The 18580-nt window shown below is 42.2% G+C and overlaps 1 protein-coding gene across 1 annotated transcript; it reads left to right on the top strand.

Moving 5' to 3' along the window:
• Positions 1-716: 716 nt before the first annotated feature.
• uqcrh (ubiquinol-cytochrome c reductase hinge protein) lies at positions 717-12811 on the top strand. Its single transcript, XM_073062853.1, has 4 exons — positions 717-844; positions 7688-7717; positions 11704-11865; positions 12578-12811. Exons 1-4 carry the CDS (start codon positions 800-802, stop codon positions 12608-12610), a joined length of 270 nt encoding a protein of 89 aa, XP_072918954.1. The 5' UTR covers positions 717-799; the 3' UTR covers positions 12611-12811.
• The last annotated feature ends 5769 nt before the right edge of the window (positions 12812-18580 follow it).

Genomic DNA, 18580 nt, shown 5'->3' with positions numbered 1-18580 from the left:
AGAATGTCATTTTAGAACAGAGATGAAGAATTTCTTTTGCCAGAGAGTGGTGAATCTGGAATTCATTACCACGGACAGCTGTAAAAGCCAAATCATAGGGTATGCAGAATGTAAAGCAGAGCTTGATAATTTCTTGATATGGCGTTAAAGGCTATAGGGAGAAGGCAAGACAGTGGGGTTGACAGAGGAAATAAATCCGTCAAGAACTAATGGAGTAGACTCGATGGACCGCATAGCCTAAATCTGTTCCTTAAAAACTAGGAGCATAGATTTAATTAGGATTACGTCTTTTAAGAGGGGTCTGGGACTCAGTGCGTTAAAGGGTGACACGGAATCATAAGCAGATATTCTGTAGATGCCTCCCCTCCCCACTTTCTTATTCTGGCATCTTCCACCCCCACCCTTTCCACTGTTGAAGGGTCTCGACCCGAAGCGTCGACTGTTTATTCATTTCCACAGATGCTACCTGACCTGGCGAGTTTCTCCAGTATTTGTTTGTGTTTTGACGTAGACAGAATTCCTTTTTCTGCTCACACACTTGTTTCATTTACAAAATTTAATTCATTCACTGAGGTTTCTGCGCCATAAAGCGCACTCATTGCCTCTCAGTGAAAACCCTCTGGAGCCGGTGCTGACATCCGGGTATTTAACGTGGGCGGCTCTGCGAGCTACTGAGCGTGCGCGGTGCGGTTGCTGGGCCTCTGCGAGCTACTGAGCGTGCGCGGTGCGGTTGCCGGGCTTCTGCGAGCTACTGAGCGTGCGCGGTGCAGTTGCCGGGTCTCTGCTGCGAGTTGGTACCATGGGTTTAGAGGGCGAGGAGGTGTCCCATACTGGAGAACCTGAGGTGAGTGTAACTGCTTGAGAATAGGGAGGAAAGTGGAGCAAGGTGGAAGAAAAGGAGACATAGGATACAAAGGTGACCGCTGGTCTAAAAGTAGCTGTGACCCTAAATTTGGGCCCCGGGCGGAGAGCCAAGGGCAAACCAAGGCCGAGGTCTCGGCACTGTGGCGGGGTGAGCCAAAGGACATACTGGTCATGGGCCGGTTGGGCTGTGAAGTGTGGGGATCCCTGGATAAAAAGAAGATGCGAGTGTGACAGGGTTTAATCTGACCTGAGGTGTCCTTCATTTCTAGATACCATTGCTCACTTGGAGGCAACTGTTCCTCCCACCCCGCGCCATTATGCTGAATGTTTCCAGCACTGAACGCTGGAGTTTCTAGCTCCAAAGGGAGTGGGGTTTTTTGTATTTGGTAAGATATGTCTTGATGTCTCTTTTGGTGTTGCTTTTCAGCAACATTTTCAAATTATACCTTGATTTCAGTTGCTGCAAAGTCTAATGTGAGCAAGTCAATATAAGTCAGCGGGTACCATCGTAAAACAATTTTTAAAAAGGATAAATCTATAATAAGTGAAAGGGACGTGGCTGATTAAGAATAGGTTAAAAAAACTGACGGAATCTGGGGTCTTATGACAGGCATGGAATGTAAGAGCAAAGCAATAAAAATAAAACTTTATTAAGCTCTGTCTTTGCCCGATTGGAGTCTCTTATTCTTAGATGTAGTGCTTTTGGAAGGATGTTTGGACTTTAGAAGAGACTAAATAAAGTCAAGGTTAAAGGACATTAATTGAATAGATTAGGGAAGCTACAGTTTCCTTGGAATAAAGGTTCCAAGATTTAAAGCCATAAAGGCAATTGGAATAGAGTGAAGCTATTCCCAGTGGAAATATGAAGAACTAGGTGATATAGAACAATGGTGATTGTTGAAAGAGCTAAGTGACATGAGTGACCTTACTTGGTGTGTATGAATGCCACTCTCAGGGGCATTAGTGAGGGCAGATTGGTATATTGTACATGGCTATTTGTAGAGGATAGGGTAATGTGGAGCTCATTGGATTTCTGTTATGCTGACACACTATGGACTTAGTAGGTCAACTGGCCTCCAATACTGTAATCATTTTGTGAAGGTTGCTAGAATATTGCTACCATTTTCTTAATTGAACTGCTATGTAGATTTGTCATTATTCCATCCTATGTGTGGTTACCCTTCAAGAGATTCTGCAGATGCTGGAAATCCAGACCAACACTGGTCCGCTGTGTATGGTACTGGAGGAGATAGCAGAAGTGCTTAATGAGTACACTACTTCAGTATTCACTACGGAAAAGGATCTTGGCGATTGTAGGGATGACTTACAGTGGACTGAAAAGCTTGAGCATGTAGATATTAAGAAATAGGATGCGCTGGAGCTTTTGGAAAGCATCAAGTTGGATAAGTCACTGGGACCGGACAAGATGTATCCCAGGCTACTGAGGGAGGAGATTGCTGAGCCTCTGGAGATGATCCTTGCATTATCAATGGGGACGGGAAAAGTTCTGGAGGATTGGAGGGTAGCGGATGTTGTTCCATTATTCAAGAGAGAGAGTAGAGATAGCCCAGGAAATTATAGACCAGCGAGTCTTATTTCAGTGGTTGGTGAGTTGATGGAGAAGATCCTGAGAGGCAGGATTTATGAATATTTGGAGAGGCGTAATATGATTAGGAATAGTCAGCATGGCTTTGTGAAAGGCAGGTCGTGCCTTAGGAGTCTGATTGAATTTTTTGAGGTTATGACTAAACACATGGAAGGTAGAGCAGTAGATGTAGTTAGTGTATATGGATTTCAGTAAGGCATTTGACAAGGTACCCCATGCAAGGCTTATTGAGAAATTAAGGAGGCATGGGATCCAAGGGGACATTGCTTTGTGGATCCAGAATTGGCTAGCCCACAGAAGGCTTGTAGACGGGTCGTATTCTGCATGGAGGTCGATTACCAGTGTTTGTTACAAGAGTGACTGGGGGTGAACCCAGGTGCTGGACACGGAGACAGGGTTGAGAGGTGCTTGCACAGTTGTGAACGTGGAACAGATAACCAGGGGAGTCTTGACCCAGAGACGAGGTTTTCGTAGAATATCTAGAGCCTGGCGCTGAACTTAGAACTAATGGTAGTAAGTGATCAGGAAACAAGGTTAGCACATGGGAATCGATCAATATACTGGTAACCTGTGGTTGTGATGCCAGAGTTCTTATCCTGCAGTCTCTGATGGAAACCAGGTGTGCTGTAATTAAGTGAACTAGCACCAATTGGGAATCTAATGACTGGAATAAAGGCATAATCAAGGAGATAGGAGCGAGATAGGGGACAGCCAGATGGGACCATGACAGTGATGTGCCTCAGGGATCTGTTCTGGGACCCCTACTCTTTGTGATTTTTATAAATGACCTGGATGAGGAAATGGAAGGATGGGTTAGTAAATTTGCTGATGACACAAAGGTTTGGGGTGTAATGGATAGTGTGGAAGGCTGTCAGAGATTACAATGGGACATTGATAGGATGCAAAACTGGGCTGAGAAGAGGCAGATGGAGTTCAACCCAGATAAGTATGAGCTGGTTTATTTTGGTAGGTCAAATATGATGGCAGAATATAGTATTAATGGTAAGACTCTTGGCAGTTTGGAGGATCAGAGGGAACTTGGGGTCCGAGTCCATAGGACAGTCAAAGCTGCTGCGCAGGTTGACTGTGCTTAAGAAAGCATACAGTGCATTGGCCTTCATCAATCGTGGAATTGAGTTTAGGAGCTGAGAGGTAAAGTTGCAGCTATATAGGACCCTAATCAGACCCCACTTGGAGTACTGTGCTCAGTTCTGGTTGCCTCTCTACAGGAAAGATGTGGAAACCATAAAAAGGGTGCAGAGGAGATTTACAAGGACATTGCCTGCATTGGGGAGCATGCTTTATGAGTATAGGTTGAGTGAACTCGGCCTTTTTTCCTTGGAACGACGGAGGATGAGAGATGACCTGATAGAGGTGTATAAGATGATGAGAGGCATTGCTGAAGTGGATAGTCAGAGGCTTTTTCCCAGGGCTGAAATGGCTAACATGAGAGGGCATGGTTTTAACATGCTTGGAAGTAGGTACAGAGGAGATGTCAGGGGTAAGCTTTTTACTCAAGGAGTGGTGAGTGCGTGGAACGGGCTGCCGGCAATGGTTGAAGTGGATATGATAGGGTCTTTTAAGAGACTCCTGGCAGGTACATGGAGCTCAGAAAAGTCGAGGGCGTGGGTAACTCTGGTAATTTCTAAGGTAAGGACATGTTCAGCACAGCTTTGTGGGCCGAAGGGCCTGTATTGTGCTGTAGGTTTTCTATGTTTCTATGTAACACACGCAAAGTGCTGGAGGAACTCAACAGTTTAGGCATTTTTTATGGAAATGTATAAACAGTCGACGTTTCAGGCTGAGACTCTTCAGGACTGGAAAGGAAAAGAAGCCAGAATAAGAAGGTGGGTGGAGGGTAAGGAGGACAAGCTAGAAGGTGATAGGTGAAGCTGGGTGGGGGAGGGAGGATGAAGAAAGACGCTGGAAGGTGATAGTTGAAAAAGCTAAAGGGCTGGAGAAGAAGAAATCTGATAGGATAGAAAAGTGGACCATAGGGGGAAGGGAAGGAGGGATGCAAGCAGTAGGTGAGAAGAGGTAAGAAGGGAGCCAGAGTGGGGCATTGTAGAAGAGGGAAGGGAGAGGAGGGGAAAGTTACCAGAAATCGATGTTCGTGCCGTTGGGTTGGAGGCTACCCTGTTGGAATATGAGGTGTTGCTCCTCCAACCTGAGAATGGCCTCATTGGCAATAGAAGGGACCGTGGGCCGTCATGTCGGAATGGGGATTGGCATTAAAATGGTTGCCACCGGGAAATCCTGCTTTTTGTGGATAGAGTGAAGTTACTCGACAAGTGGTCTCCTGGACTGGACATCTGTGGTAAAAATGAGGGAATTGAATGTTGGTGAGATTGAATGAAGTGCCACGTTTGTATGTGTGAAGGGGTTGAATCAAGGGTTTAAAATGGAGTTGTGGTATGCAGACACAAGTAGGGCTGGAACAGGCAGAAACAATTGGCCTACCCAGATAATTAGGTTTGTGGATGTTAGGAGGTATCAAGAGAGGTTCTTTTGCATCAATCTCAACCTCACCATCAAACCTGTACACAGAGGCGTGCTGTTGTTGTCTGGTGGGCTAACTTCTACTCTGCTGATGTCAGGCTGCAACTGTCAGACATTTCCTCTTACTTTTCCCTTGAAAAGGACCTCACTCAAGACTGTCAAGACATTGTATCCAATACCATCATCAACTCAGATCTCCTATCCACTGCCATCAACTTCATAGTTCCCTTACCCTACACTGTTCTTTTCCATCCCCTACCAAAGATTGCTGGCCGTCTCATTTTCACCGTGGATGTCTAGTCCCAATACACTTCTATTCCCCATCAAGAAGGCCTTAAAGCTCTCTGCTTCTTTCTTGACAACAGATTCAACCAGTTTCTCGCCTCCATCTGGTGGACTGGTCCTCACACTTAATTTCTCTGTTGGCGCCCCATATTCTCCAAACTCAGGTGTAGCCATGGGCACCCATGTGGACTCCCAGCTATGCCTGCTTTTTCTTTGGCTAGGTGAAACAGTCTATGTACCAATCCTTCCCTGATTATCATCCACCAACTCTTTCTGTGCTACATTGATGAATGCATTGGTGCTGCTTCATGCAGCCATGCTGAGCTCGTCAATTTTATCAACTTTGCCACCAACTTCCACCCTGCCATTAAATTTACTTGGTCCATTTCTGACAACTTCCTTCCCTTTCTCAATCTGTCTCCATCTCAGGAGACAAACTGTCCATTGATAACTTTTATAAACCTACCAACTCCAAGGACTATCTTGACTATACTTCTTCCCACCCTGTTCTCCTGTAAATATATGCTATTCCCTTTTCTCAGTTCCTTCGTCTCTGCCACATCTGATACCAGTGTGAGGCTTTCCTTTCTAGGACATCAGAGATGTCCTCTTTCTTCAAAGAACAGGGTTTCCCTTCCTCTACCATTGATGCTGCCCCTCCCCAATCGTAATTTCCCGAACATCTCACCCCGTCTTCCTGTCATCCTATGAGCCTCTGCATCCAGCACATCATTATCCAAAACATCAGCCACATTCAATGGGATCCTGTTACTCCCTCCGTGATTTACTTTCCCATTTGTACCTCCCCACTAATCTTGCTTCTGGCATTTATCCCTGCAAGTGGAAGAAGTGCTACATCTGCCCATTTTCTTCCTTCTTCCATCACCTTAATTCAGGGCCCCAAACAGTCCTTCCAGGTGAAGCAACACTTCACATGTGAATCTGTTGGGGTCATCTTCTGTATCCTGTGCTCCTGATGCAGCCTCTGCATTGGTGGACCTGGCATAGAGTGGGGAGCCGCTTTATTGAGCACCTTTGCTCTGTCCACAAAAAGCAGGATTTCCCAGTAGCCAAATAATTTAAATTCCAATCCCCCATTCCCATTCTGACATGTTGTCCATGGCCTCCTCTACTGCTATGATGCAGCCACTCTCAGGTTGGAGGAGCAACACCTCATTCCATCTGGGTAGGCTCCAACCAGATGGCATAAAGATAGATTTCTCCAGCATCTTTTTTTTTCTCCTCTTTTCCTCTTCGATTCCCCCCTCTGGCTCCACTCTCACCACTTCTCATCAGCCTATAACTTCCTTTGATGCCCCTCTTCCTTTGCTTTCTTCCATGGTCCACTCTCCTCTCCTATCAGATTTCTTCTCCAGTCCATTACTTTTCTATCTTTCAACTCCCAGCTCCTTACTTCAATCCCCCCTCCCCCCACACACCTGGCATCACCTATCACCTTCTAGCTTTTACCCTCCTCCCACCTTACTCTGGCTTCTTCCCTCTTCCTTTCTAGTCCTGATGAATGGTCAGCCTGAAATGTCAACTGTTTAATTCGTTTCCATAGATGCTATGTGATCCGCTGAGTTCTTCTAGCATTTTGTGTGTGTTACCCTTCTGGTTAGATGCAGTCCTTTAACATGACAGTAAAACAAAAAGGATCAGATCTTAAAATTTCAACAAAAATGTCAGTAAATTTGGCATTTCCCTTCATGATAATGTGAAATTAACAGTTACCACTAGAGTATGTATATGCACATTTAGGTTTGTTGTTACTGTCAATGTTTTTCCTTTTTCTTGAGGAACTTTATTTTGATGTGGTTTCTAGTATTCAGTTGGTGGGAATTACTGCTATTTGTGAACAACTCTCTATAAAATTCCATGAAATTTTAAAGGTTGCATGTAATGAGTTTTTAAATGGTGTACTAAATTATTTGTTAAGTAAACCTTTTATAAAACAAAATATTTGACCTAATGCTATTAATAGTAGGTTGGAAATTCTTTGTTGTCTTGGTGTAGTAAATGATTGTCCAATGTGCATTCATGAATAAGCTGTCAAACTTTGTAAAGACTGAAGCCATCTTTGATTCCCTGTCATGGACTCCAATCTTTGACACAGATTTGATGACTACCATGAACTCAGATCTTTGCCACAGATTCCATCCTGTCTACCAACCACAGACTTGTAGCTTGACTGTTCATTGTGGTTAATTGAGTGAAGTATTGAAGATTTCCACCTGTATTGCAGAGTTGCTGTTTTTCTCTTTTTCATCTCCTTTGGACTTAATTGCTTCAATACTTGGCTATTTAGAACCCCAGCTTTCGTTTTCATCTTTCCATGTTTTCTAGCACTCCTTAGTAAAACTTGCTGTGTGAATACAAATAACTAGTAGATCAATTTGTTTCATTTCTTTCCTGTTATACTTTTTTTCTCAGGATGAAGAGGAAGAAGAAGAAGAATTAGTGGTAAGGCATTCGTATAAATTTTATATACATGAGCCTTTAATTTGAGGATTAGTCTGAAATGTCAGGTAGTCTTTTTTTATTGGACATTGCTTTTCGCTTCTTGTACACGCAGATGTTACTTCTATCAGTACTACGCTGGGAATTCCTGTATATTGATATCTATTAAGGGAAAAACAGTTTTTGTCCATGTCAAGATGTTGAGAGATTTGGAAGACATGGTCTTTACAAAAGAGTTTCTTGTCCTTTTGATTGGTACATGTTACAGGGCAGGGAAGAGTACAAGTTAGCCTTAGCAGATTACAGCAATCTTCAAAATACGTTTTCAGTGTATGTATACCATATACAACCTGGTGATTTATCTTCCTGCAGGCAGCCACAAAACAAAGAATCCACAAAAAGCCCATACAGCCAAGACTGTCAAAGACCTAGTGTGCAAAGAAAAGATTGTACAAACAGTAAAAAAGTAAACAAATAATATACAAAACATGAACTCCAGGTTCCCTGAAAGTGAGTCCACAACCATAGAGCCAGTTCAGTTCTGAGGCAAAAACAGCTTGTCCAAGAGCCCAGTGGCTCCAGGGCAACAATGTACTTTCTGTCTGATGGTAGCAACGAGAAGAGAGGATGACGGTCAAATGTAGGCAGCAGGATGGGCTCATTTGGGGATTTGGATGACACGGAGTAGTGAGCTGCACACCATGTTCACAAGTCTGGATTATACATACTGCGGGCAGAGCATATCCCAATAATATGCTGATTGTATTACTGGACTAATAATCCTAATGATAAGTTCAAATCCCCAACACTCAGAAATTTAAATGTGATTAATTTGGTTAATTGAAATGTATACTCTAGCATATGCTAAGGAGAACGTGGTAACCTGCCCCCAATGACTATTGTCGAGCTTTGAGAAGTTGATCAACTCCTGCCTGAGAAGTGACTTGGATACACTCCAATTTGCCTAGTGTCACAAAAGGTTCACAGCAGATGCATTTCATTGGCTCTTCACTGAACCCTGGAACATCTGGGCAGTGAAGAATCATACATCAGGACTATGAGGCTAAGCACAGCTCCAATGCCATATTCAAGATTACTGATGACAGCACTGTTGTTGGCCAAATTAAAGGTGGCGACGAATCAGCATTTAGGAGACGGATTGAAAATCTGACTATTGCCAAAACAACAGCCGCTGATTGAATGTCATCACAACCAAGGAACTGATTATTGACTTCGGGAAGAGGAAGCTGGATGCCCTGGTTTAGAAGGTTGAGAAGATCAGCAGCTTTAAATTCCTTAGTGTTATTATTTCAGAGTATCTCACCTGCACCCAGCACCTAAGTGTAATTGAGAAGAGAGCACAGTAACACCGCTACTTGCTTAGAAGTTTGCGAAGATTCTACATGACATCTAATTCTTTGACAAACTTCTGTAGATGTGTGGCGGAGAGTATATTGACTGATTGCGTCACAGTCTGGTATAAAAACACCAATGCCCTTGAATGGAAATTCCTATTAAAAGTAGTGGATATGGCCCAGCCCATTACAGGTAAAGTCCTCCCCATCATTGAAGACATCTACATAAAACACTGTCGCAGGAAAGCAACATCCATCGTAAACAACCCCCACCTTTCAGACCATACTCTTCTCAGTGCTGCCATCAGGAAGAACATTCGGGAGCCTTAAGAACTACACCACTGCGTTCATGTATAGTTATTACCCCTCAATCGTCAGGCTCTTAAACCAATGGGTATAACTTCACTTGCCCCAACACTGAACTGCTCCTTCAACCTATGGACTCACTTTAAAGGTCTCTTCATTACATTTTCTTGATATTTATTGTTATTTTCTTTTGTATTTGCAGTTTATCTTTTACACATTGGTTGTTTGTCCATCCTGATGGGTGTCTTTCATGGATTCTATTGCGTTTCTTGGATTTACTGTATGCCAGGAAGAAAATGAATTTCGGGGTTGTATATGGTGACATATATGTACTTTGCTAATAATTTACTTTGAACCTTGAGGCAATAGTGACCATGAAAATGATAATTGTCATTAAAAACCACTATCATTGAGTAATGTAATTTAACAGAGAAAATTAATCTTTTTGGCCAATCTGGTTTGCACTTGACTGACTGCAAACCAACCAGGTTGATTCTACACTGCATTTGAAATAGTAATTAGTGATGGCCAGTAAGTGTTCTTCTCTCTAGTATTGCCAACGTGCCACGAATGAAGTACAGCAGATGCAAGTACATGTTAACCTTGGTGCTTTGTCTGGAATTTGTCTGTCCGAATGGTGTTGAACATTAAGACAACTTAGCCACCCAGATCAAGGGTGGTGCATACTGAGCCCTGTTGAAATGAGGAATTGGGAGGTTCACCAGATTTTACTAAGTTCCCAATCTCTGCCATATTTTTCAAATGTGGAGCTAATATGCCTGACCCAGTTATTTCTCGTCACTGGTGGTTTTAGATGTGATAGCAGAGGATTTGATCTGATTGTTTCATCATGTATTATAGGATATGTTAGTATTCCAGCAATAGATGAGGTAAGCGTACAATGCTCTATCTCTTGTTGCCAATTTTTAGTTTTCATTCTTTGCTTGAAATTGTCTGCTATGCTACAGTAAGGCTAATAGCAACCGCTTGCAAACATTCATTTTTGTATTATTTCTGTCATCAAGGTATTTTCATTTTTCTGCTTGATCTCACAAAGGCAAATTTAAGAATATTACTAAGCAATGACAAACCTGTTAGTAATGTAACATAATTATTTAAAATTGCAACATGCGTAATTGAGAATTAAGTAATTACCATAAATATGAGGTACTGTAGACAATTGTAGAATGTATCTTTGACATTGCAATCTGATTCTGGTTTAGTAGTTTTGTATTAAACCCTGTTTTTTGCTATTCTTGCAAATTTTATAAATCTCAGAATCAGGTCTATTACCAGCATGTGTTGTGAAATTTGTTAACTTAGCAGCAGCAGTTCAATGCAATACATAATAAAGAATAAAAAATAATAATAAGTAAATCAATTACAGTATACATATATTGACTAGATTAAAAGTTATGCAAAAACAGAAAATAATATATATTTTTTAAAAATGAGGTAATGTTCTCGGGTTCAATGTCCATATAGGAATTGGATGGCAGAGGGGAAGAAGCTGTTCCTGAATCACAGTGTGTGTGCCTTCTGGCTTCTGTACCTCCTACCTGATGGGTGTTGGGGGTCCTTAATAATGGACGCTGCCTTTCTGACATACTGTTCCTTGAGGATGTCCTGGATACATTGTAGGCTGGTACCCAAGATGGTGACAAACTAAATTTACAACCCTCCACAGCTTCTTTCTGTCCTGTGCAGTAGCCACCCACACCCCTCCATACCAGACAGTGATGCAATCTGCTAACCAGCTATCCATGCATACAAGAAAGATTGTCATGTCTTTTGCAGGTATCTCACACTCAAATTGAATGTAAAATCCAATGATTAAATAGGGAAATGTGCTTGTATGCTATTAAAATGTAGATAGATAGATAGATACTTTATTCATCCCCATGGGGAAATTCAACATTTTTTCCAATGTCCCATACACTTGTTGTAGCAAAACTAATTACATACAATACTTAACTCAGTAAAAATATGATATGCATCTAAAATCACCCTCTCAAAAAGCATTAATAATAGCTTTTAAAAAGTTCTTAAGTAGTTTACTTAAATACATTGAGTCCTAACCCCGGCACTTTAACATATCTTACTCCTGGCGGTTGAATTGTAAAGCCGAATGGCATTGGGGAGTATTGATCTCTTCATCCTGTCTGAGGAGCATTGCATCGATAGCAACCTGCCGCTGAAGCTGCTTCTCTGTCTCTGGATGGTGCTATGCAGTGGATGTTCAGGGTTTTCCATAATTGACCGTAGCCTACTCAGCGCCCTTTCTTCGCTCTGCTATTTGGTTTACTTAAAATATTTGATTTTTCTTAGGATCCCATAACAAACATCAGGGAGCAATGCGAGCAGATTGAACAGTGTGTGCAACTGCGGTCACGCCTGGACATATGCACAGATCGAGTGAACTCGAGATCAGAAACAACAGAAACATGCACAGAGGAGCTTTTTGATTTCCTGCATGCCCGTGACCACTGTGTAAGCACTTTTTCATTATTCTGAGAGGGAAATAAACACTTGCATTGTCATCTTGTCTTTTAGGAAAGAGTTCCAATTTACTCATTAGGTGCTGTTCATCCTCCTGTGTTTTTGATATAATACCCTGGTAGCACAATTCTGATGTTACCACTTGAAGTATTATTTAGTACCGTCTTCATAAATACCTGAGAACATTTTGGAATTCATCAAAGAAAAGTTGTTTTATTGAACCTGTTACTATAAATATCTGACTTTTGATATTTTTGACATCCAGTGTTTATGTTGGAGGACTAAATAGAGACAATACTACTAATTTTAGAGATTAGAACTGAACATTTGAGAAATTAAGTGGTCTAAATAAATTTTAGAGAACTATCATCATTTGTTTTCTAGTTCTGGTATTAAGTTTCCTACAATAGAAAGGGTGACAATTTGTCACGTGTCGGTTCTTGAAAGCCTTGTCCGGGTTGTCTAACTAGGTTGCCTTTTTCCCTTAACTGAACAATCATTTCTGTTGAAGTCTGTTTTTAAAGATCAAGATAGGAAATCTACTTTGTTATTTGCTCTCCTTGTCAGTTTAAAAGCCATAAATCCACCTAGCCATAGGTTTTTTGGATGCCCTTCTTTGAGGCATTTCCTAAATCATTCATTGAATTTTCATATGACAGCTCAATAAAGAAGTTGGAAATAAAAATCAATTCTTTTCTTCCAGGTGGCTGAGCAGATCTTCAGTAAGTTGAAGTGAAATCCAATTCTGAAAAAAAGTACTGGAATTCCATGTCCATTTCTGAAGAAAGTACTGTGTATTGTGTTATTCACTAATTTCAAACTGTGTATATGACATGCGAATCTTTGTGGTCCACTGCACAATGATTCGGGTGTTACTTTTACTGTGTAACTGAGTTTGGCGCCAGCAATTGTCATTAATAAATTTATTGAACTTAAACACCTGTAATTTGCTTTTTATTTTAGACAGACTGCTTACAGTTGAATGGGTAGTCCCTTTGCAAGTGGATTTTTTAAATTTCTGTCCTTTTAAGTGTCAACTTGGGTAAATTAAGGATAAATATTCAGACTATGACTATCATATCTTGACTGTCTTAACTACATTCTGCTTTTAATATGAAAATTATTTAGATTTACAATTCACAAAATCATTTTAACCACACAAGTTAAGCAAGTTCTGGGTAAATTGTAAGATGTAGATCAAACATGATCCAGAAGCTGTTTGCAGCTGTATCTTGTTGCCAATCGTGTCTTTTCTGAAGCTGCAACAGTTGTCACTTGAAGTTTCTGAAGGACATGCTGGAAAACTGCTGAAGGTGCTTGTTCCAGGCAGTATTATTTGGTATCTGCCCTAAGTTTTACAGTATTTAAACTGGACCCAGTGACAATTTTCTTGATTTCAACTTCAAGTCACAGATTTGAATCCTGCCCCGTATCTTGATTGCATATTGTAGCCTGTTAACTTGTGTCGTGATTTCAAAGAGATTAGATTGAACTTTACTGAGCTGAAGGATACTGTACTTTTGCACCCTCTAAATTACTTCAGGATAGTGTGAAATGTGCTAATATACATGCAAATTCTTTAGATTATGAAGTCTGAATTGTAAAATTTTTGAAAGTAGTTGGCTAAATGAGACTTAAAGCAGGCCATCCTTTATATCCAACCCCAACAAATCCTAAATTCAGAGCTGTCCCAAATGAAATTTCTGAATCAAATGGAAGACAATTAAAAAAAAACCTATTAAAGCTATAGTGATGTATTCACAAATGCATTAAAACACAGCATACACATCCAGATAGGTACAGTAATTATTTATTTATAGCATAGCATCTTTAAACATGGCAAATCTTTTAATCTGGTAGCATTTCTGTTTGCAACAAAGCAACCACATTGAATCTTGTCCAATAATATAAGTGTACAAGAACAGATTGTCCCTACTTAAAGCTATTTTATGCTACTCCGTTTATACAAAGGCAAATAACTTGTCAGTATACACACAAAATGCTGGTGGAACACAGCAGGCCAGGCAGCATCTGTAGGAAGAAGTACAGTCGACGGTTTGGGCCAAGACCCTTCATCCTGACTACTTCCTATTGATGCTGCATTCCACCGGCGTTTTGTGTGTGTTGCTTGAATTTCCAGCATCTGCAGATTTCCTCGTGTTAACTTATTAGTATACACATTTGATGGTCAACATCTGTACAGTTGCTATAAGTAACTGGTTTATGGAGTTACCTTGACTGGCCTACAGAATGTATTAAATTAACTCATGGGCTGTTTGGAAACATGCATTTCTGCTTTGTCAAACTTCCTTTGAGGATTATTGGATTAAGATGGGACAAAACTTCATGTTCAACTGGCTGATCATCCAGATCTGGTTCATTTCAGGTTCATCATTTGATCTATATAATCATATAGGTAAAAATTAGTAATTTAGAAACCAAAACACACCTTGGTTTGACAATCCCTTACAAAGGTTCCTGTCTTGAACTGTATGATTCATTAGGTAGTGTTAAGTTTCTTTGAGTTCTTGGTTTGAAACTATTATTTCTAATTAATGTGATAATGACATTTTCAGCTGTTGTCTAGGTGAGGTGTGGGAATTCGTGAACCGATTAAGATCCATTGTAACCACACCAGCAGAGGATAGCTGCTGCTCAAGGAATTTGTGCTCAAAATTGATGAGTTGGTCAGAAAGGGGGGGGGGGAGTTACTGATACCCTGTATATACCACAAAGGCAGACATAGGTTTCGGTTTATAGACAATAGGTGCAGAAGTAGACCATTTGGCCCTTCGAGCCTGCACCACCATTCTGAAATCATGGCTGATCATCTACTATCAATACCCGGTTCCTGCCTTGTCCCCATATCCCTTGAGTCCCCTATCCATAAGATACCTATCTAGCTCCTTCTTGAAAGCATCCAGAGAATTGGCCTCCACTGCCTTCTGAGGCAGTGCATTCCAGACCCCCACAGCTCTCTGGGAGAAGAAGTTTTTCCTTAACTCTGTCCTAAATGACCTTCCCCTTATTCTCAAACCATGCCCTCTGGTACTGGACTCTCCCAGCATCTGGAACATATTTCCTGCCTCTATCTTGTCCAATCCCTTAATAATCTTATATGTTGCAATCAGATCCCCTCTCAATCTCCTTAATTCCAGCGTGTACAAGCCCAGTCTCTCTAACCTCTCTGCGTAAGACAGTCTGGACATCCCAGGAATTAACCTTGTGAATCTACGCTGCACTTCCTCTACAGCCAGGATGTCCTTCCTTAACCCTGGAGACCAAAACTGTACAAAATACTCCAGGTGTGGTCTCACCAGGGCCCTGTACAAATGCAAAAGGATTTCCTTGCTCTTGTACTCAATTCCCTTTGTAATAAAGGCCAACATTCCATTAGCCTTCTTCACTGCCTGTTGCACTTGCTCATTCACCTTCAGTGACTGATGAACAAGGACTCCTAGATCTCTTTGTATTACTCCCTTACCTAACTCTACACCATTCAGATAATAATCTGCCTTCCTGTTCTTACTCCCAAAGTGGATAACCTCACACTTATTCACATTAAACGTCATCTGCCAAGTATCTGCCCACTCACCCAGTCTATCCAAGTCATCCTGAATTCTCCTAACATCCTCATCACATGTCACACTGCCACCCAGCTTAGTATCATCAGCAAACTTGCTGATGTTATTCTCAATGCCTTCATCTAAATCATTGACATAAATCGTAAACGGCTGAGGTCCCAAGACCGAGCCCTGTGGCACCCCACTAGTCATCACCTGCCATTCTGAGAAACACCCATTCACCATTACCCTTTGCTTTCTATCCATGTCAATATCTTCCCCCCAATGCCATGAGCTCTGATTTTACCCACCAGTCACCTGTGGGACCTTATCAAATGCCTTCTGAAGATCAAGGTACACTACATCCACTGGATCTCCCTTGTCTAACTTCCTGGTTACATCCTCGAAAAACTCCAATAGATTAGTCAAGCATGATTTGCCCTCAGTAAACCAATGCTGGCTCGGCCCAATCCTATCACTGCTATCTAGATATGCCACTATTTCATCTTTAATAATGGACTCTAGCATCATCCCCACTACTGATGTTAGGCTGACAGGACGATAGTTCTCTGTTTTCTCCCTCCCTCCTTTCTTAAAAAGTGGGATAACATTAGCCATTCTCCAATCCTCAGGAACTGATCCTGAATCTAAGGAACATTGGAAAATGATTACCAATGCATCCGCAATTTCCAGGGCCACCTCCTTTAGTACCCTAGGATGCAGACCATCTGGACCTGGGGATTTGTTAGCCTTCAGTCCCATCAGTCTACTCATCACCGTTTCCTTCCTAATGTCAATCTGTTTCATTTCCTCTGTTACCCTATGTCCTTGGCCCATCCATACATCTGGGAGATTGCTTGTGTCTTCCCTAGTGAAGACAGATCTAAAGTACTTATTAAATTCTTCTGCCATTTCTGTTTCCCATAACAATTTCACCCAATTCATTCTTCAAGGGCCCAACATTGTTCTTAACTATCTTCTTTCTCTTCACATACCTAAAAAGCTTTTGCTATCTTCCTTTATATTCCTGACTAGCTTGTGTTCGTACCTCATTTTTTTCTCCCCGTATTGTCTTTTTAGTTAAGTTCTGTTGTTCCTTAAAAATTTCCGAATTATCTGTCTTCCCACTCACCTTAGCTCTGTCATACTTTTTTTTAATGCTATGCAATCTCTGACTTCCTTTGTCAACCACTGTGGCCCCTTTCCCCCCTTTGAATCCTTCCTTCTCCGGGGGATGAACTGATTTTGCACCTTGTGCATTATTCCCAAGAATACCTGCCATTGCTGTTCCACTGTCTTTTCTGCTAGGATATCCATCCATTTAACTTTGGCCAGCTCCTCCCTCATGGCTCCATAGTCTCCTTTGTTCAACTGCAACACTGACACCTCCGAGCTGCCCTTATCCTTCTCAAATTGCAGATAAAAACTTATCATATTATGGTCACTACCTCCTAATGGCTTCTTTACTTCAAGATCGCTTATCAAATCCTGTTCATTACACAACACTAAATCCAGAATAGTCTTGTCCCTGGTCAGCTCTCGTACAAGCTGTTCCAAAAATGCATCCCGCAGGCACTCTACAAACTCCCTATCCTGGGGTCCAGCACCAACCTGATTCTCCCAGTTCACCTGCATGTTGAAATTCCCCATAACTACTGCGACATTACCTTTGCCACATGCCAATGTTAACTCCCTATTCAACTTGCACCCAATATCCATGCTACTGTTTGGGGGCCTGTAGACAACACCCATTAGCGTCTTTTTGCAGTTACTGTTCCTCAGTTCTATCCACACAGACTCTACTTCTCCTGATCCTATGTCCCCCCTTGCAAAGGACTGAATCTCATTCCTCACCAACAAGGCCACCCCACCCCCTCTGCCCACATTTCTGTCCCTACGATAGCACGTATACCCTTGTACATTCATTTCCCAGGTCTGATCTCCCTGCAGCCATGTCTCTGTTATCCCAACAACATCATAGTTACCCATTCGCACCTGAGCTTCAAGCTCATCCGCCTTATTTCTGACACTTGGTGCATTCAGATATAGAATTGTTAGCCCATTTCTCCTCTCTCTGATTAAATCGCTGCCTATTGTATTTAACCCAGCTCCCCAAACTCCCATCGGGCTATACGCCCCTTGAATTTTGTTGTCCTTCCTAAATTTACTTATTCTTTCTGCACATTTAACTCCATGTTCCGTCAGACCATCCCTCTGTACATGTGTCCTCCTCATCACTTGTTCCGCCTCACCTTTCTCTACTACACACTTAATATTCCGGAACCGTGTAGTCCCCACCTGACCTTTATTCTTCATCTCGCTATCCTCTCTCGCATTCTGGATCCCTGCCCCCTGCAAATTTAGTTTAAACCCCCCCCCCCCCCTGAGAAGCACTAGCAAATTTTCCTGCAAGAATGCTAGTACCGCTCCAGTTCAGGTGTAAACCATCCCGTCGGAACAGATCCCACCTTCCCTGGAACAAAGCCCAATTATCTAAAAACCTGAAGCCCTCCCTCCTGCACCATCCTCTCAGCCACGTATTAATCTGTATAATCCTTCTGTTCCTTGCCTCACTCGCACGTGGCACAGGTAGCAATCCTGAGATTGTTACCCTGGAGGTCCTGCCCTTCAGCTTTGCACCTAACTCCCTGAACTCACTATGCAGGACCCCCTCACTCATCCTACCCACGTCGTTGGTCCCTACATGGACCACAACATCTGGGTTCTTGCCCTCCCTCTCAAGAATAACCTGCACCCGATCTGAGATGTCCCGGACCCCGGCACCAGGGAGGCAACATACCATCCGAGACTCCCGATCTTCCCCACAAAATCTCCTATCCACCCCCTTGACTATAGAATCCCCTATCACTACCGCTCTCTTTTCTTCCCTCCTCCCCTTCCTAGTCGAGGGTCCAACCTCAGTGCCAGAGACAGGACCACTGCAGCTTGTTCCTGGTAGGTCATCCCCACCAACAGTATCCAAAACGGTATACTTATTGTTGATGGGGACGGCCACAGGGGTGCTCTGCTCTCTCTGTCTGCTCCCCCTGCCTCTCTTGACTGTCACCCATTTGCCTACCTCCTGTCTTTTTGGTGTGACTACCTCCCGAAGGATACTGTAGTACTGTATAACTGGATAGGCT

The sequence above is a fragment of the Hemitrygon akajei genome, chromosome 12 (genome assembly GCF_048418815.1).
Source record: "Hemitrygon akajei chromosome 12, sHemAka1.3, whole genome shotgun sequence".
Taxonomy (NCBI): Eukaryota; Metazoa; Chordata; class Chondrichthyes; order Myliobatiformes; family Dasyatidae; genus Hemitrygon; species Hemitrygon akajei.
Note: the sequence above shows the minus strand (reverse complement) of the source record. Positions and strands in the feature narration are given on the sequence as shown.